This window comes from Elephas maximus, chromosome 10 (assembly GCF_024166365.1).
Source record: "Elephas maximus indicus isolate mEleMax1 chromosome 10, mEleMax1 primary haplotype, whole genome shotgun sequence".
Lineage (NCBI taxonomy): Eukaryota > Metazoa > Chordata > Mammalia > Proboscidea > Elephantidae > Elephas > Elephas maximus.
The window spans coordinates 5,654,194-5,673,834 of NC_064828.1; the positions used below are offsets into that span (position 1 = coordinate 5,654,194).

At 36.9% G+C, this 19,641-nt stretch overlaps 2 protein-coding genes across 2 annotated transcripts in view; one reads left to right on the plus strand and one right to left on the minus strand.

Annotated features, from left to right (window-relative positions):
- The window catches only part of FAM227B (family with sequence similarity 227 member B), a 342,173-nt gene that overhangs the window by 155,763 nt on the left and 166,769 nt on the right, over window positions 1-19,641 (plus strand). The gene's annotated exons all lie outside the window — the stretch shown is intronic.
- FGF7 (fibroblast growth factor 7) overlaps window positions 10,348-19,641 on the minus strand; it is a 75,991-nt gene continuing 66,697 nt past the window's right edge. Inside the window, exons 3-5 of the mRNA XM_049897725.1 lie at window positions 15,782-15,885; window positions 14,099-14,302; window positions 10,348-13,097 (exon numbers count right to left, since the gene is read on the minus strand). Of these exons, the coding sequence (XP_049753682.1) occupies window positions 14,108-14,302; window positions 15,782-15,885 (299 nt within the window). The 3' untranslated portion in view covers window positions 10,348-13,097; window positions 14,099-14,107. The remainder of the gene's footprint in view (window positions 13,098-14,098; window positions 14,303-15,781; window positions 15,886-19,641) is intronic.

Below are 19,641 nucleotides of genomic sequence, written 5' to 3' on the forward strand. Positions count from 1 at the left end.
AAAAAAAAACAAGTGAATAGATATATATGACAGCCTAGGAACCCTAAGAGTCAAAGACAAAGTTGAAAAATCAGACTGAGTGAAAGTGGAAGGAGAGACGATTCAAAAACAGCAGAAACGAGGAATATGAATTGCTGGATTACCAGCATCCTGCTAGCTGAATCTGCACGGCACATACTTATTGAGGCAAGCAGCAACATACCAAGCTCAAGCCCAGCCCATCTGGTGCAGCTAAGCAGCAGCAAATACGCACGTGCCTCTAGAACCAAACAGGAGTGACACCATACATACGAAAGTTAAGTGCAAGCTCCTGACCCCCTGCACATACCCATATGCCGTCTCCCACCAGAGCTCCAAAGCCAAGAAGCACTCCTTTCTCATCCAGCCTGCTCTCGACTCGGACACCAGTTCTGCGGCATTCAACACTGTCATGTCCCCTAAGCCAGGAACTCATGGCCCTGGACCAGAGGCAACCACCCCTTTGCCCAGCCACTGGTATAAGGGGCGTATGGACTTGCAGTGTTCTTTATCCCTGCAGATCACCCACAACAGTGCCTTGCTGGCTGACCCAGCACAACATGCCCTCACTAGGACAAAATGGACAGGGTTTCCAGTTGACCCATTTTCACTTGCAGCAGCCAGGTGGAATCTGCAGATTTGTGGCATTCAACACCACCCTGCCCCCTAAGAAGTAACCAGAGGTACCACCCATTCCATCTAGCCTCCCATGACAGCAACCTGAGAATCAATGGTGGCCCCCTAGTCCTTCCAGCCAATGGCAATGGGCGCCCAAGGACCAGCTGAACTACCCCGCAAATTGAATTCATAGCACTAAACACACATCAAAAAAGAAAAAGAAAGGCCAAAATCAAAACATTAACCCTACAATTCAAACAAACAGAGAACAGCAAGAGAAGCCCTCAGGCACCAGAAAACAAACAAACAAACAAAAACAAACCCAGTGCCATCGAGTCGATTCTGACTCATAGCGACCCTACAGGACAGAGTAGAACTGCCCCATAGAGTTTCCAAGGAGTGCCTGGCAGGTTTGAATTGCTGACCCTTTGGTTAGCAGCATAGCACTTAACCACTACACCACCAGGGTTTCCTCAAGCGCCAGAAGAAAGCATATAATAAAGATTAGAGCAGAAATAAATGAAACTGAGAACACAAAAACGATAGAAAGAATCAACAAGACCGAAAGTTGGTTCTTTGGAAAGATCAACAAAATCGACAAGCCATTAGCCAAACTGACAAAAGAAAAACAGGAGAGGAAGCAAATAACCCAAATAAGAAATGAGATGAGTGATAACAGAGCAAATCCAACTGAAATAAAAAGGATCACAACAGAATACTATGAAAAATCGTACTCCAACAAATTTGAAAACCTAAAGGAAATGGACAAATTTCTAGAAAGACACTACCTACCTAAACTAACACAGACAGAGGTAGAACAACTAAACAAACCCATAACAAAAGAAGAGATTGAAGAAGTAATAAAAAACTCCCAACCAAAAAAAAAAAAAAAAAAAAAAAAGCCCTGGCCCAGATACCTTCACTGGAGAATTCTACCAAATTTTCAGAGAAGACCTAGCACCAATACTACCCAAGCTATTTCAGAGTGTGGAAAAGGAAAGAATACTCCCGAACTCATTCTATGAAGCTGGCATAACCCTGATACAGAAGTCGGGCAAAGACACCACAAAAAAGGGAAATTACAGACCAATATCCCTCATGAACTGAGACACTAAAATTCTCAAAAAAATTCTAGCCAATAGAATTCAGTAGCATATCAAAAAAAAAAAAAAAGACACTGTGAAAAGTGGGGTTCATACCAGGTATGCAGGGATGGTTCAACATTAGAAAATCAATCAACATATCAACATAATCCACCACAGATGAAACAAAAGAATCACATAACAATATCAATCGATGCAGAAAAGCTATTAGACAAAGTCCAACACCGACTCCTGATAAAACTCTCAATATATAGCAGTAGAAAGGAAATTCCTCAGCATAATAAATGGCATTTATACAAAACCATCATTCTAAATGGAGAGAGACTGAAAGCATTCCCCTTGAGAACAGAAACCAGACAAGGATGCCCTTTATCACCACTCTTGTTCAATATTGTGCTGGATGTCCTCGCTAGAGCAATAAGGCAAGAAAAAGAAATAAAGAGCATCCAACTTGGTAAAGAAGAGGTAAAACTATCCCTGTTCACAGACGATATGATCCCATACACAGAAAACCCAAAAGAATCCACAAGAAAGCTACTGAAACTAACAGAAGATTTCAGTAAAAACCAAAACCCAAACCCACTGCTGAGTTGATTCTGACACATAGCAACCATATAGGACAGAGTAGAACTGCCCCACAAGGTTTCTAAGGAACTGCTGGTGGGTTTGAACTGCCAACCTTTTGGTTAGAAGCTGTACCTCTTAACCTCTGTGCCACCAGTGGTTAAGAAAATCAGTTGGATTCCCTTACCCCAACAAAGAGACCTTCGAAAAGGAAATCACAAAATCAGTACCATTTACAATAGCCCCTAAGAAGATGAAGTACTTAAGAATAAACCTAACCAGAGACATAAAAGAACTATGCAAAGAAAACTACAAAACACTTCTGCAAGAAACCAAAAGAGACCTCCATAAGTAGAAAAACATACCATGCTCATGGATAGGAAGACTTAACATTCTGAAAATGTCAGTACTACCCAAAGCAATCTACAGGTACAATGCAATCCCGACCCAAATTCCAACAGCATTTTTTAATGACATGGTGAAACAAATCAGCAACTTGATATGGAAAGAGAAGCAGCCCTGGATAAATAAGCATTACCGAAGAAGAAGAACAAAGTGGGTGGCCTGACACTACCTGATTTTAGAACCTGTTACGTAGCCACGGTAGTCAGAACAGCCTGGCACTGGTACAACAACAGATACATAGATCAAAGGAACAGAACTGAAAATCCTGACATAAATCCATCCATCTATGAGAAGTTGATATTTGACAAGGTGCCAAAGTCTGTTAAATGGAGAAAAGACAGATTTTTAACAAATGGTGCTGGCATAACTGGATGTCCATTTCTAAAAAAATGAAACAAGATCCATACCTCACGCCATACCCAAAAACCACCTCAAAATGGATCAAAGACCCAAAGACCAAAGATCATGGAAGAAAACATAGAGACAACACTAGGAGCCCTAAAAAATGGCAAAAATAGTATACGAACCATAACTGATGATGCACAAACACCAGAAGAGAAACTAAATAACTAGGAAAAAAAAAACTAGGAGCTCCTAAAAATTAAACTCTTTGCCAAAAAAGTAAAAAGAGAACCTACAGACCAGGAAAATATTTTTGGCTATGACATATCCAACAAGGGTCTAATCTCTAAAATCTACAAAATACTTGAACACTGCAATAACAAAAAGACGGTCCAATTAAACAATGGGCAAAGAATATGAACAGACACTTCATCAGAGAAAACATTCAGGTGGCTAACAGACACATGAGGAAATTCTGGCTATCAGACATTAGAGAAATGTAAATCAAAACCACAATGAGATAACATCTCACCTCTACATTACTGGCACTAATAAAAAAATAACAAAATAAATGTCAGAGATGCTGTGGGGACATTGAAACTCTTATGCACTGCTGGTAGGAATGCAAAATGGTACAACTATTTTGAAAAATGATAAGGCACTTCCTAAAAAGCTAAAAATAGAAATACCATACGGTCCAGGAATCCCACTCTTAAGAATATATCCTAGAGAAATAAGAGCCATCACCCGAATAGACATATGCACAAAAAAGAAAAAAAAAAAAAAAGTTTCCGTTGAGTTGATTTCGACTCACGAGGACCCTACAGGATAGAGTAGAACTACCCCATAGAGTTTCCAAGGAGCACCTGGTGGATTTGAACTGTCGACCGTTTGGTTAGCAATCATGGCACTTCTTCAACTGAGAAATGATGTAGTCAAAGTAGTATTTTAAGAAGATTAAGGAATTAGGTAGGCATCATCTGAGATGGGAGAAACTTGAAACAGAAGAATCATTGAGAGGAATTGCTAAACTCTAAGCAGGAAGTGGAGCCCTGGTGGCGCGGTGGTTAAGAGCTTGGCTGCTAACAAAAGGCCAGCAGTTGAAATACAGACGGCGCTCCTTGAAACCCTATGGGACAGTTCTGCTGTGTCCAATAGGGTTGCTATGAGTCGAAATTGACTTGGCGACAGCAGGTTTTCTAGACATGAAGTATTAAAAAGCAAGGATATCACTTTTGAGGACTAAGGTGCACCTGATCCAAGTCATGATATTTTCAGTCACGTGACACGCATGTGAAAGCTGGACGATAAACAAGGAAAACCAAAGGAGAATTGATGCCTTTGAATTATGGTAAAGGTGAAGAATGTTGAATATACCGTGGACCACCAGAAGAATGAACAAAATCTGTCTTGGAATACGTACAGCCGGAATGCTCCTTAGAAGCCAGGATGGCAAGACTTTGCCTCACATACTTTGGACATATTATCAGGAGGGTCCAGTCACTGGAGAAGGACATCATGCTTGGTAAAGTCGAGGGTCAGAGAAAAAGATAAAGACCCTCAACAAGATGGATTGACACAGTGGTTGCAACAATGTTCTCAAACACATCCTCAAACAGTTGTGAGGGTGGAGCAGGACTGGGCAGTGTTTCCTTCTGTTGTACATAGAGTTGTTGTGAGTCGGAAATGACTCTATGGCACCTAACGATAATGGACATGAAGTAATGAGGTTGTAGAAAAAAAAAAGGACCAAGAAAGAGAGAAATCTGAGAGTATGTTTAGTAGGAGATGGTTAGCTGGTCTTGGTGATTTACCAGATAGTGAAAAGGAAGAGAGACAAGAATAGAAGCTGACCGATTTTTGAGCATAAAAATTAGAGAGACTATTATCCACTCCCATGGTCACAGTATAAATTGGAAAAAAGAAAAAACTTCCTGAAAATTAATTTGTCAATTTTTATTTTTAAGGGTTATTTTGACCTAATAATTCTATTTCTTATAATTATCCTAAGGAAATAATCAGAAAGATAAAGATGTACAGAAATGTTCATATTTATATTAATGAAGATTTTTAAGTGATCAATATAGCCAACTACTCTTATTGGAGATTTGTAAAATAAAGAATATAGTAAAGTGAAAACAAAGCCCTATCGTCTAGCTAGTGAAAAAAAAAAGTAGGACCTGTTAATTGATTAATTAATATAATTTATTGCTTATTTAGCAATCATCTATTAATTGATTTATTAATAGAAATTTTTGCTAATGTGGGAATTAATTAAAATGTACATAAGTATTGCATATTTTGTTTACTTCAAACAAAAATGCACGTTCGTTAGTTTTTTTATGCAGGGCTAGGTCCTTTCCTCTGAGTATGATTCTAATAAATATCATGACTATTAAATATTGTCTGTAACGTCCAGTTTGTTCCTTTTAAATGGACTGAGAATTCAACAATATTTGCCAAGAAATCTGACTGCATAAATCTCCTAGATTTTTAGTACTGTTTTCCTGTTGTCTTGCCCATGCCTAATTCAACAGCAAAGTTTTTAGTCAGCCACCTTTACCACATCTTTTTCATGACATTCAAATTACTTTTCACAAAAACTAATCTTTTAATTAAAAAAAAATTTTTTCTTCACATTTTAAGCTGTTTATTCAGTTTAGTGATATAAAATGTTCATAAGATCATGTGAAATTAATAAAAGCAGAATTCAGATAGATCTTTTTCTAGAAAAATAGCAGGAAACAAAAATCTTTATAGTGGTTACTGGGTAGTGAAATTATAAGTGAATTTATTTTATATGCTTCAGAAATTTGAAAAATTTTCAAGGAATATATGTTAAGTTAAAAATCAGGAAAAAAGTGAATGTCATTTTATTAAAAATATATATGGCTTAATAACATTCTAGTGCTATCTCCCCAGCCCAGTGGTTTTCAGGCCTTCTAAAATAACTTTTTACAAATGAAAATTTACATGTTTAGAATTCTAGTATGCAAAACAGATAAAAGTTATTTTTTATTAGTATGAATTTATTTTATAATTGCAACTTTTCCTTAGTGCAAAAAAAAGTTCGTTTACTTAGTTAAAATAAATCTAATAAAAATGTCATAACTGAGTATGTTTAATATTTATTTAGTATCACCCAACTGCAAGACATGTGATCATGTGAATAGTAGCTACAGCTGAGACTTACCTGATGTTAGTGTGTTATTTTAGCAAACTTGTTAGGTCAACTTTACTTGATTTAAATTGTACAGACTTAACTTTTTTATGCCAGGGCAGAGTTTCAATTTTCTTAATTGATAGAAGTTCAAATATTTATACATTGAAACCTATGACAGCCTTGTTTTTCCTGGTCTCATAAGTTTTCTACCTTCAAGAGGGTTCAATCTTATTACTTTTCTGTCATTCATTTTAGTGGAAAATGTTTGAGTTTTCCTTCTCTGACAGGTTTCTGCCTTACGCAGCGTCCAGTTTTCACAGGCCTTACTGTATAGTTTTGACATGGGAGGCTTGATTTCTAGATTTGCAATTAATAATTAATGAAAATTATGGCATGCACATTGTCTTATAATAGTTTTAAAATAGTTTAAAATACTTATTTTAAAATTGGATTTGTAAAAATATTTGTTAAGCCCTGAACTAACTATATTTCTTTTTATTTTCTTTATTAATGAATTCTTTTCCCTTTTTCTAATATCATTCCTTGGCCTACCATATTTTCCATTATAGCCTACTAAAGTAAGAGTTCAAGCAGTATTTGAGTGAAAAGTCCTGTATACATCCCAACTCCTATGTGAGACTTCCCTAACCATCCTGGACAGAAGCAGTCCATTTCTTTTCTGAATTTTCACAGCATCAGATAGGTTGGTGAGTCCTCTGAGTTGACACATATTGCTTAGTTCATTATCAATGTTCTACATTGTTTCATTGCATTAATATATATGATTTCTTTATCCAGTCCATTATTAATGGACAGTTAGATTTTTTCCTTAAGTTTTACTATTACGAATAATGCTACCAATGGGACACTCTAAGGGCTTTGGCTTGTATTCCAAGTGATGGACAATAATTGCAGAATTTCGAACAGACAAATTGCATGATCTGAGTTATATTTTAATGGAATCACTCTGGGTACTGTGTGTTGAGAATAGACTATGGTGGGAGGATTCCCACTGTGTGTTTTGTACTCCATAATTGTGCCAGGGCAAAAAACAATTTTAGCTCCTTTTCTAGATTTTAAGTATCCTTTTAGCCCCAACTGTGAGTAGCAAATATATGGGGGCATCCAGAAAAACCAGATGGGAAGCACTGCAGACTTTAAGATCATATTAGAAAACATGGTATAGCTTCTAAATAGTTTTTTTCTCTCAACCCACGAGGCATATTAGAATCTCCTTGGGAGCTTTAGAAATTGCCTAGGCCCCATCCCAGATATTCTGATGCATTTGGCCTGAAGTGGGGCTTAGGCCTCATTATTAAAAAATAAATAAGCAAATAAATAAATAATACCATGGGTGATTCTAATGTGTTTCTAGCATTGATAGCAATTGCTTTCAAGTTTGTTTAGATCTTCTTATCCTCAGATGATCTTGGGCAACTTGTGACTAATTACCTCCACTTTGAGAACAAACAAATCTGTCTTAGAAGAAGTATAGCCAGAATGCTCCTTAGAAATGATGATGAGACTTCGTCTCACACACTTTGGGCATGTTATCAAGAGGAATCTGTCCCATCTAGGTCAATTGGCATAACATTAAGTTTATTAAGAAAATATCCTGCATCCCACTTTGGTGAGTGGTGTATGGGATCTTAAAAACTATCGAGCGGCCATCTAAGATGCATCAGTTGGTCCCAACCCACCTGGAGCAAAGGAGAATAAAGAACACCAAAGACACAAGGAAAATATTAACCCAAGAGTCTAAAGGGGCCACATAAACCAGAGACTCCATCAGCCTGAGAGACCAGAAGAACTAGATGGTGCCTGGCTAGTGTCAATGACCACCCTGACAGGGAACACAACAGAGAGTCCCTGATGGAGCAGGAAAAAAGTGGGGTGCAGAAATTAAATTCTAGTAAAAAGATCAGACTTAATGGTCTGATTGAGACTGGAGGAACCAAGAAGACATGTCCCCCATACTTTCTGTTAACCCAGATCTAAAACCATTCCCAAAGCCTACTCTTTGGACAAAGAATAGACCAGACTATAAGACACAAAATGATACTCTGAAGAGCGTACTTCTTAGTTCAAGTAGGTATATGAGATTAAATGGGCAGTGCCTGTCCAGAGGTAAGATGAAAAGGCAGAAAGGGATAGGAGCTGCTTGAATGGACATGGGAAATCCAGGGTGGAAAGGAGGGAATGTGCGGTCACGTTACAGGGATAGCAACTAGGGTCACATAAAACAATGTGTGTATAAATTTTTGTATGCGAAACTAACTCGAGCTGTAAACTTTCACCTACATCACAATAAATTTTTTTTTAATTATTCTTAAAAAATACATAGAAAGCAAAAAAGAGTGACCAATCCCTGGAGAAGGACATCATGCTTAGTAAAGTAGAGGGCCAGCAAAAAAAGATGAAGACCCTCAATGAGACGGATTGACATAGTGGCTGTAACAATGGGTTCAGGCATATCAACAATCGTGAGGATGGAGCAGGACCAGGCAGTGTTTCATTCTTTTGTTCGTATGGTCAAAATCAGACTTGAACCAGCTATAAATCAGATCCGACTTGAAGGTTCCTAACAACAACGACAATCTAGAAGAAAACTCTCTATGGCTTAATAGAATTTCAATTGGCATCTATGATTTTATTCTCTTGAGGAAGGACAGTGGAGGGAAGGGTTATCATCAAGTTGAGTCCGAAGGGAAAGTTATTTCCTTCATGTGCAGGCACAGTGATAGTGTTAGTTTTCCAGCTACATTGCGAGTTCTAAGGAAGCACAGCCCAGGCTGATACGCATTCCAGACTACGGTTCAAACTTTTTATTAATTATTCTGTGTGGGAAGGGACTACACGGGAAAAGAGCAATAATCTTGCCATGGATAACATATATTCTTCATTTTTTTCTCTGCAGAATGGGTCCCCACTAAAAGCCATGAATTATTAGGCCCTACGTTTGTTTGTATAGAACTCCAGAAAACCTCATGGCGTAGTGGTTAAGAGCTACGGCTGCTAATCAAAGGGTAGGCAGTTTGAATCCGCCAGGCACTCCTTGGAAACTCTATGGGGCAGTTCTACTCTGTCCTATAGGGTCGCTATGAGTCGGAATCGACTGGACAGCACTGGGTTTGGTTTGGTTTGGTTATAGAACTCCATCTTGTGGCAGTGGCCTTAAAAACATCCAAGTTATGACTATGTTAGGTGCCTGTAAGATGGCCCCAATGATCCCACCTTCTGGTATTCATGCCTTTGTATAGTCCCCTACCCTTGAGTGTAGGCAGAAGTTATGGGATGCCACTTTCGAGATTAGGTTATAAAATGACTGTGGCTTCTTTTTTGTCTGTCACTCTCCCCCTTTCTTCTCTCTCTCTTGTCTCTCTCTCTCTCTCTCTCTCTCTGATTCCTTGCTCTGGAGGAAACAAACTACCATGTTGTGAGCAGCCTTAGGGAGGGGCCCACGTGGTGGGCGAGAGACTGATGTGAATTATTCTTGCATTTGGGCATTGAGATAGATGACTGTAGCCCTGACCAATACCTTCATTTCAGCCTACTGAGAGATTTTGAGCCAGAGGCACCCAGCTGAACCATGTCTGGGTTTCTGACTCACATCAACTGTGAGATAATAAACATTTGTTGTTTTAAGCCACTAAATTTTAGGGCTATACAGCAAAAGGTAACTAATACATGGCTGGATTCATTGAGAGAAGGGCCTGTCATCTTCAAGATAACTTTTAGTATTCTCTTTATACTTTAGTTATTAGTATATAGTACTGATGATAAGAAGGAAAATCAGTTTGTGTAGACCCTCATCAATTCAATGATGAGAATTCAGAAAATGGAGCCACAAAGTAGTCAGAAAGGAAAGGGAAAACGTAAGTGGCACCTTCCATGACAGGTGTAGTTTGAGAAGAGTCAAGGATTGTTGAGAAGAGACCAGGACTTTATTACTTTTTATTTCATTTATTATTTTTTGCTTCTTGTCAAGACTTCTCAACTAAAGAGAAAGTAAATTCTCTTGACAAATGATTCAAAGTTGGAAGATGTGTGGGAGCATGTGTAGACCTGAAGGAACAAGTCACTGTCATTGAAGGCAGCAGCTTCACTGGATAAATGTACAAGTGGAATAGACTGACAACAAGGCTGAAGACAGTTAGACATGAGGTTTTAATAAACTATTTCATGTTAAGATATACATTAAGAAGTCAAACCAGAGAGACCAATTAATAGATATTTTCCAAAAACCATGTTTTAGGTTGATCATAGAAATGGGCAGGGCTGGTCGACATCTGGCATGCAGGTAAGTCACAGTGGCCCGCATACGTTTTGATAGATCAGTGAGATGTTCTGATTGGCCAGGAACTACCTGTACTGGTCATTACATATTTTCAATATCATTCCTAGACATTGTGAATTTTCAATAAAATTTTTGTGTTTTCAGCCCTGTGTTATCTATATATAAAGTTGGACTATGGGAGCTATATGATTTCTTGTGTCTTATTCTTACCCAAGTATATGGCAGTGGGGTAGGGGTATAAATGAAGCGACATGATAAACCCTGTACATCTTTCTGAAGCGTCAGCTTTGCTTAGTGTTACTAATTGCAAATTTTTTCATATTATGGAGTAAAATGCAAAAAGTACGAGTTCTAAGAGAAAGGAATTTTGTGTCTTTGTGGATAACCTTTGCATTTATTCCCTAGGCCATAATTCTTTCTTGTCTACTCTTATGGGTGTTTCAGTAGAAAATTGTGAAGGATATGGCTTTAGGGTATTTGTGGTTATAGAACTGTTTTTACTGTGAATGTAGCTGAGTCCCATAGCCAGTCTTTATGTTCCCTGACACTCTAAAAAACCATAAAATAAAACACGTAAGAGATGGAAAGTTTGAAGAGGTCATCTACTTTATCTCTTCCCTTTTATCATTAAGTTAAATTTATAGCAAACTCAAGTTATTTTTAAGGTGATAATTTATATCGCGACTGATTTACCAATTACATCAAAAATTGATATACCAATTACATCACACATAACTTTTTTGTTACTTTTTTAACATTTCATACTATTTTATTTAATTTTCCCCTTCCTAATTGTTGGAAACCTATGTATTAAACCTATTTCCTCTTCCGAAGAACATTTTAGAGATGGTTGCTCTGCTTATCAGGATATTTTGTGCAATGCCCTCCCTTCCCAAATAAAGGGGTTTACATAAGAATTGAATAGGAATTAGGATTAGGAATTTCATCATTTCTTTGCTCCTTTTGAGTCAATCATGACAGTATAGATTAATCGTTGCATATGAAGTGAATTGCCAGAATATATGTCAACTTTATATGCAAATGTAAAGATCATATCTCAACAGAAAAAAAAAAGGAGCCACTGGGTAATAACCCTCATAATCTAAGAGTGAAAAGCATATGCTAGGTGACCTAGACTCTTGTGGCAGCTCTGTACCTAACCAGCCACATGACCTGGGGTGTATCAGAATCTCAATTTCCTCATCTCTAAGTGATGGGGAGGGACAAAGAATTCTAAATTAGTGCAATTTCATTTTCTAAAATTTGCATGATAAGTACAAAAAAATAGGAGAAAAAAACAATTAAAAGCAGATGCTCCTAAAAAGATTGTGTCAATGACATATACTACAGGAATGGATTTACTACTAAATATCTTTTTTTTATCTATTTTACTTAATTCAGCTATACGGTATAATTTAATGGTAACTGTAACTCTGTGACAAAAAGCATTTGGTCCTAATATGACTCTCATATCTTATATGTATACACTATTTTGTTTTAAATTTCTGTATAGTCATGTTTTACCCTAACTTTTTAAAATGTAAGATTAGTTTCATTATGAATTTTCTTGATATTCAAACATTGAATGATTTCAAATAAATAATTATGGACGGACACTGTGTTGGGCACTAAGGAAACAAAGTGAAACATGTATCCTCCTCTGCCCGTGATGTGCTCACAAGGTGCTAGTCACAGAAGCCCAATCTTGGAACCTAGCCTGGCAAGGTGCCCTTGAATCTGATGACAGTTCAGAGCGTCACTCATTGCATCATCCCAGAGTATATGTAAGGAGGGCGGTTCTTTCTAGGTTCCTGCGGCCTGGTGGTATAGGTGAGCCACAGGAAAACCAAGTGAATCTGTTGTTCCTGCGGACTTAGCCTTTTCATATAACTTTCACCTATAAATGCACTGCCAGATAATATTTATGTAAAATAAAGGGACTTGAATGAAAAATATTTTGAAATGAGAACCATAATGATGAGCATACCATTCAGTTTAATTTAGATAAATATAGACTTCCTATTGGTAAGCACATAAAGCACCACCAGTATCTACCAGTGGAAGGAAGAACTGTGAAGTGGAAATGCATCTTTCCGATAACCTTTTTCTCTGGAGCCTGACCTCTGGCCTTCGTGACGTTCCGGGCCTCAAGTCCCTCAACTGTCCTCCACTTTGGGCTCTGTGCTCTTCCCATCCACCAGAAAAACAACTCTGGATGCTGCCATCTTTTGGAGGGCAGAGATTTCTAGAGTTTAAAAAAAAATTACTAATTTTAAATAGGCATTTTTTTAAATGATACTTTTCCACTCATAAACTCAAATATATTATAACTTTAAAATCTTATAAGTTGTTTTATCTTCAGTGATTTCACTTATGCGATCCAATTCAATTGGCAGGAGTATGTGGCAAAGCATTTTTCCCATTTTTGCATTGTTCCCTGCAGGAATCTAGTGGGAGCTGGGCTGCAGGCTGCCATTTTTGTCTGCCATCCAGGGTTTGCTGGGGCCAGTGCTGTGCCCTAGACTCGGTGCAGTCATGAGGGGGAGGACTTGCAGCTGAGCCAGACGGTTTTGTTATTCCTTTAGAACTGAAAGCATATGAAACAGATACAACTTATTAAGATTATTTTTTATAAATAACAAACTTAAATAACAAAACAGTAAAGTTCAAATACAACTTAAAATAGAGTTTAATGCTGTAGCCACAGAAAAAAAGCATGATTATTTGTGGGAAGAACATTATTCAAAGCCATACTCCCAAATATGAATTATACAAAAAATAGATTATGTTACTTAAAGGGTTCTGAATTTTACTTTCAGGGTTTATAAAATGTTATTTTGTGGCAAGTGAGATGAAGTACAGTGTTATCATCATTATTACTATTTTATATACAAAAGTTTTTAAAACGTTCTTTTAGTAACATCCTTTCAATTTGAGCAGCCTTAAGAATTTTGTTCCTATTAATAGATACAAGCATGTCCCAACCCTATACTTTTGAAAAACTACCTATTTGATTCAATTCCATAATAGAATTTTTGAGAACATTCTTTTTGTCTTCGAGTTTTAGTGGATTATTATTTTTTGGTAGAAAACATTTCAAATGCTGCTCATCTTCCGTAGTTCGCGTCGGCTTCATTATCTGACAATCACTCCAGCAGCCTCTAGGTCTGACGTATCTCGTATGACAAGTCTGCGTTATTATTATTATTATAGCAGCCGTTTTATAAGCAGATAGAGATATTTAAATAATCATTATCAGATAATCAAATCTAACATACTCTCAAGGGTAAATTAATTTAAGAAAAAAAAAATTACTATTACTAACACCATGATTGTACAACCAGTTTTACAATTTTTTACAACTTTTAGTTACTAAATCTGATTTTTGTGTATATTTTTCAAATCTTTCTTTAATGCAGTCTCTTAAAATAAACATAAATGCACAAGTCCAGCTTGATCAGTTTTTCAGTAGTTCTCCAGCCTTTCTTGGTTACTTTAAAAAAAAGAAAGAAAGAAAAGGAAAAGGAAAGGAGAGAGAAAACAGTCCACTTAAAGAAATCTCCCTGCTGGAACTGGTTTCTTAGATACCATGTATAGTTAGGTTACTGCCATAGGAAGAAAGTGGGCTATTCTTTGTTCTTTCTTTGTCTTTTTCCCTCGTACGGGAATCCCCTTCTGATTCAATGCAACAAACATTTCTCCTCCGCTGTGTGTCCACTTAGCTGATGCATACGTGTTGTAATGGTTTTCCAGAATTAATTCTTTGAAGTTGCAGTCTTCATTGCATTCTTTCTGTTCAAAATAACAAACAAACGTTATTTTAGAGAGGCTCAATTAAAGAGTAAGCAGGTACTATTTGGTAGAATTGAAACATACATGACTTTTTTTTTAAACTTGTGGTCGATTGGGCCTAATGGAGTTTATTTGATATAAATAAATAAATACACATTACCATCAAGTCGATTCTAACTCATAGCAATCTTACAGGACGAAGTAGAACTGCTCCATAGGGTCTGCAAGGAGCAGCTGGTGGACTCGAACTGCCAACCTTTTGGTTAGCAGCCAGGCTCTTAACCGCTGTGCCACCAGGGCTCCTTATTTGATACAAAACCGAAAACCAAACCCATTGCCATAGAGCCAATTCCAACTCATACGACCCTATAGAACAGAGTAGAACTGCCCCATAGCGTTTCCAAGGAGTGCCCGGTGGATTTAAACCCCTGACCTTTTGGTTAGCAGCCATAGCTTTTAACCAGTATCCACTGGAGTTTCCTCATTTGATATCAAAACAAACAAACAGTGCATAGGTGTAGCATATTTGTAAAACAAGCATCTTAAACAAATAAAAAAAAAAAGATGATACTCATTTAGTTAAGCAACATAGTTTCAATTATTATTATTATTTATTTTATTTTTTTTTTTTTGGCCTGTCAGTTTCTACTGTTCTTCTGGTGTTAGGAGCCATTTTCTCCTACTTAGCCATTCTCATTGCTGTGCCCACGCCACTCATTCCCTAACCACTGGGAATTTGTATAGTTAGCAGAGCCTCTGCCCCTTGTAGGTGCTGGACATATTATACAACTTTTCTTTGTTTACCACTGTGCTGCTTTTGATAGTGATGGAAAGTAAAAATTTGTTCATTTATTCAACCATTCCTTTATTTATTCATTTGTTCATTCAGTGAAACATATGTTATTATATAATTAGCTTGTGCCAGACAGTGTTCTGGGCTGTAGGAATGCAAAGGAAAGCCAATTATATTTTATTATAGCAGGATGAAATGTTACATATTTTGCATTGCAAGAAAGTGGGAACAATGTCAGCACTTACAGATCAAAGCCCGTGATTGTGAGATTGCTGTTGATAAACAAACTGAACACTTCAGGATTTTTTCCCCAAGAATTTACATGTCAGCAATGTGCAAATTGGATGAACTTTAACAAAAAGAGCTTTAATACTGACAGATGGAAACTTTAGATTTTAAGCATCTAAAGTATACATGGAATTTTAGAGCTGGAAGCATCCTTAGAGGTCAGCTAATCCAACTAATCTTACAGAAGAAGAAAGCAAAGTCCAGACAGCTTAAGCAATTTGTCTAAGGCCACACAGAAAACATCTTTTCTTAATGTTCAGGTATAACGTGTTTTAGTGAAATTATTAAATTATATAGTCGGAAAGAAATTAATTCTATTTTTATTTTCCAGAAAGGCAAGATGCTTTTGACCAAAATAAGTTTGAAAAATTAAGCCTAAGCTATTAATTTATCAATACCTTTGCATAGAGTTTTCCTTCCTTGTTCATTGCAAGATAGTATTCACTCTCCACCCCTTTGATTGCCACAATTCCAACTGCCACTGTCCTGATTTCCATGATATCTGCAAGGAATCACAGAAAGATGTGTAAATTATTCATTCAGCTTTGCAGATCATCCAAGAATGGTCTTTTGTTCTTTATTTCTGTTTCAACTGGATATTGTTAAAATTATTAACATGATTACTTAGCCCGAGATTCCCTACCAATATCGCTTACACGCAAACACCAAAGTAGTCCTCATTAAATATAGAGAGTACAAACTGTGTACTCTCTATATTTACTCTTGCAGAAGAAGCATCTGAGTTCAAATAAATAGTTTCAAGTTTGAATTTAGATTTTTATTCTCTATAATTACATTTCTGAATTACTGTAATAATAATAGATCACATTTATTGAACTCATGCCACATGATCAGGATTGTTTCAGTGCTTTTTATGTTTAACTAATGTAATTATCAGCACAACCTATAACGCAGGTACTGTTGTTTTCGCCACTTTATAGATCAAGAAACTGAAGCACAGAGAAGTAATTTGCCCAAATTCTCACAGCTACTAAATGGTAGACCTGGGATTTGAACCTAGATAGTCCAGATCTCAGTCATTGGGTAACATTATGAAAGTATACAATAAGCTAACATCTCTTCTTTTTGGTTGAACTTTATCTTAAAAAATAATTACTAAAACTATCTCTTGAATAAACTGAAAATAAATAAAATACCAATTTAAGCAATTATCAATGATATTAAACAGAGCCTCTTGTTGTTGTTAGGTGCCATTGAGTCTATTTCGACTTACAGCGCCTGCATGTGACAGAGTAGAACTGCCCCATAGGGTTTTCTAGGTTTTTTTTTTTTTTTTTTAATCTTTACAGGAGCAGATTGCTAGGTCTTCCTTCTGTGAAGCCACTGGGTAAGTTTGAAATATTTTGAAATATTGACCTTTTGGTTAGCGGCTGAGCCCTTAACTATTGTGCCACCATGACTCCTAAATAGAGCCTGTTGTTGTTAGGTGCCACCTAGTCAGTTCCAGCGCATAGCGACTCTGTGTACAACAGAACGTAACACTGCCCAGTCCTGCACTGTCCTCACAATCATTGCTATGTCTGAGCCCATTGTTGCAGCCACTCTGTCAATCCATCTTCTTGAGGGTCTTCCTCTTTTTCTCTGACCTTCTATTTTACCAAGCAAGATGTCCTCCTGATAACATGTCCAAAGTACTTGGGACAAAGTCTCACCATCCCCGCATCTAAGGAGCACTCTGGCTGTACTTTTTCCAAGACAGATCTGTTCGTTCTTCTGCCAGTCCCTGGTTTATTCAATATTCTTTGCCAACACCATCGTTCAAAGGCATCAATTCTTCTTCGGTCTTCCTTGTTTGTTGTTCAGCTTTCATATGCATGTGAGGCTAATGAAAATACAATGGCTTGGGTCAGGCACACCTTAGTCTTCCAAGTGACATCGTTACTTTTTAACGCTTTAAAGAGGTTTTTTGCAGCATATTTGCCCAATGCAATGTGTCGTTTAATTTCTTAACTGCTGTTTCCGCGGGCATTGATTATGGATCCAAGTAAAATGAAATCCTTTACAACGTCAATATTTTTCCTTTTATCTTGATGTTGCTCATTGGTCCAGTTGTTAGGATTTTTGTTTTCTTTATGTTGAAGTGTAATTCACACTGAAGGCTGTTGTCTTTGATCTTCATCAGTTAGTGCTCCAAGTCCAGTTCACTTTTAGCAGGTAAGGTTGTATTATCTGCATATCACAGGTTGTTAATGTCTTCCTTCAATCCTGGTGCCTCTTTCTTCTTCATATAGTCCAGTTTCTGGGATTATTTGCTCAGCATACAGATTGAATAAGTATAACCCTTTCAAGACCTGTGGAACATACAGTCTCCCACCCACTTTTTATGCCTCTGGAGCCCTTTGGAAAGGAGGTAGCCCAATTTGAACTCGTTTAGCGTCAAGAGGGTCGCCTTTTGAGATGTGTGAAACTCAAAAATCCTGAGTGGTAGCCTCATTTTTGTGTAGATTGAGCATTGTCTTAGGTGATGCCTCCTGAGTGTGTGAATTTCGTAAACTTTTGGCAGGTTTGCCTTTAATTCTGTGACATAAGCCTCCTCACTATGACCCCCAGTTACTATGTTCTCATGAGACTGTGAGAATAAGCTGTTGCCAGTCTTCATTCAGCCATAGTGCTCATTTTCTCATTGTTTCCAGGTGTTACTGGTGCCCTTCTTTTCTGGCTTCTGAACAGCAAATAATATAATGCCTTGCCAATAAGGAATAATGCATCGCAGTGGTACTTTTCAAGAGATTGGAACTCTTGTAAGTTATTCTCACCCTGCATTCAATCTTAGGACCCAGTCATTGCTTCTATGTGTAGAATGCACCGCTGTGAGAAGCTCTGCAGTAAGTATTCCAGAGCAGCTGTGTCTTCTTCTTAGCTGTTAGTATTGCTTTCCTTATAACGAAAAATACATAGTAGTGGTCATTTTCCTGAGATACAAATTTCTTTAGCTTTATTTACTTGATCTCTAAGTACTGCTTTTACGGTGATAAAGAAGACATTGCTGTGGTAATTTTTCTGCGATTAACAAATCCCTTGGCTTTATTTATTTGGGCTCTAAGTACTGCTTTTGCAGTAAGGAAGAAAGCGTTGTACAGTGTTTTGAAAAGTTGCATGAAAAATAATAAAAAGGCTAAGAGGAAGGAGATTAGGATAAAATGTATATGCAGTCATTGCCAAGTGCCTTCATTTTTTACCCCATGTTTTGTAAATTTTTAAGAAATAAAATTTTTTAAAAAACTTTTTTTAAGGATTTTTATCATAAATCGGCAGGATTTATGTCATCTGCTGGCCACTGGGACATATGCCATCCCAGATAATGGGTATCAGAATCCATAACTCATAACAAAAATTCTGAATTGGCCCTTTAATGATCATGCCTTCATTAGTGAAAACACATAGTATCAAAAAATTCAAAGGAGAAAATAATTGTATCTTGAAATGAATAACAAAGTAAATAATAATAAGTAAAACAGAGCCTAGTGCCTTAAAAAAAAAGATTAAGCATTGTAAACTAATAGTGAGTTCTTTTGATACATGAAAAGACAAGTTACAACCAAATTTTGAATCTTATTCATATATTTTATAATTTTATATATTCTCATTAATTTTTCAATCTTATTGAAATTGTTTTTACAAAACACGTAATCACATGAATTTTATTGTTTTATTATATATGTCTTCCTTAAGTACCGCATTTTAATGATTTGGTCTAAATAGAATCTGAGGAAACTTTTTAAAAAATTAAGTAGGAATTGAAGTTCTAGCTGTTGATTATACTTTCCACATGAAGGTACAGCCATAAGACCTTCTCTTACCCTGTATCTAACACAATGCAAAGAAAGTTCTAGTGAATTTTTTTGTGTAACTTGCTGTTGATTATACTTTCCACATGAAGTTACAGCCCTAAGACCTTCTCTTACCCTGTGTCTAACACAATGCAAAGAAAGTTCTAGTGAATTTTTTATGTAACTTCTCTTGATTATACTTTCCACATGAAGGCACAGCCCTAAGGCCTTCTCTTACCCTGTGTCTAACACAATGCAAAGAAAGTTCCAGGTGGAAGTTGTCTGCATACGTCAAGTCTTCAAAAGCTGTTTTCCTGAAGTATTCATTTAATTAAAGGAAAATACCAATTTTTGACTCCATACCTTCACTTCGTTCCCTTATTTATTTATTTTGCTTCAGTTTTCATATCTGGAGAATAAAATTGTTACCCACTTCACTGGGATTTGATGTAGCCTCACTAATCCTG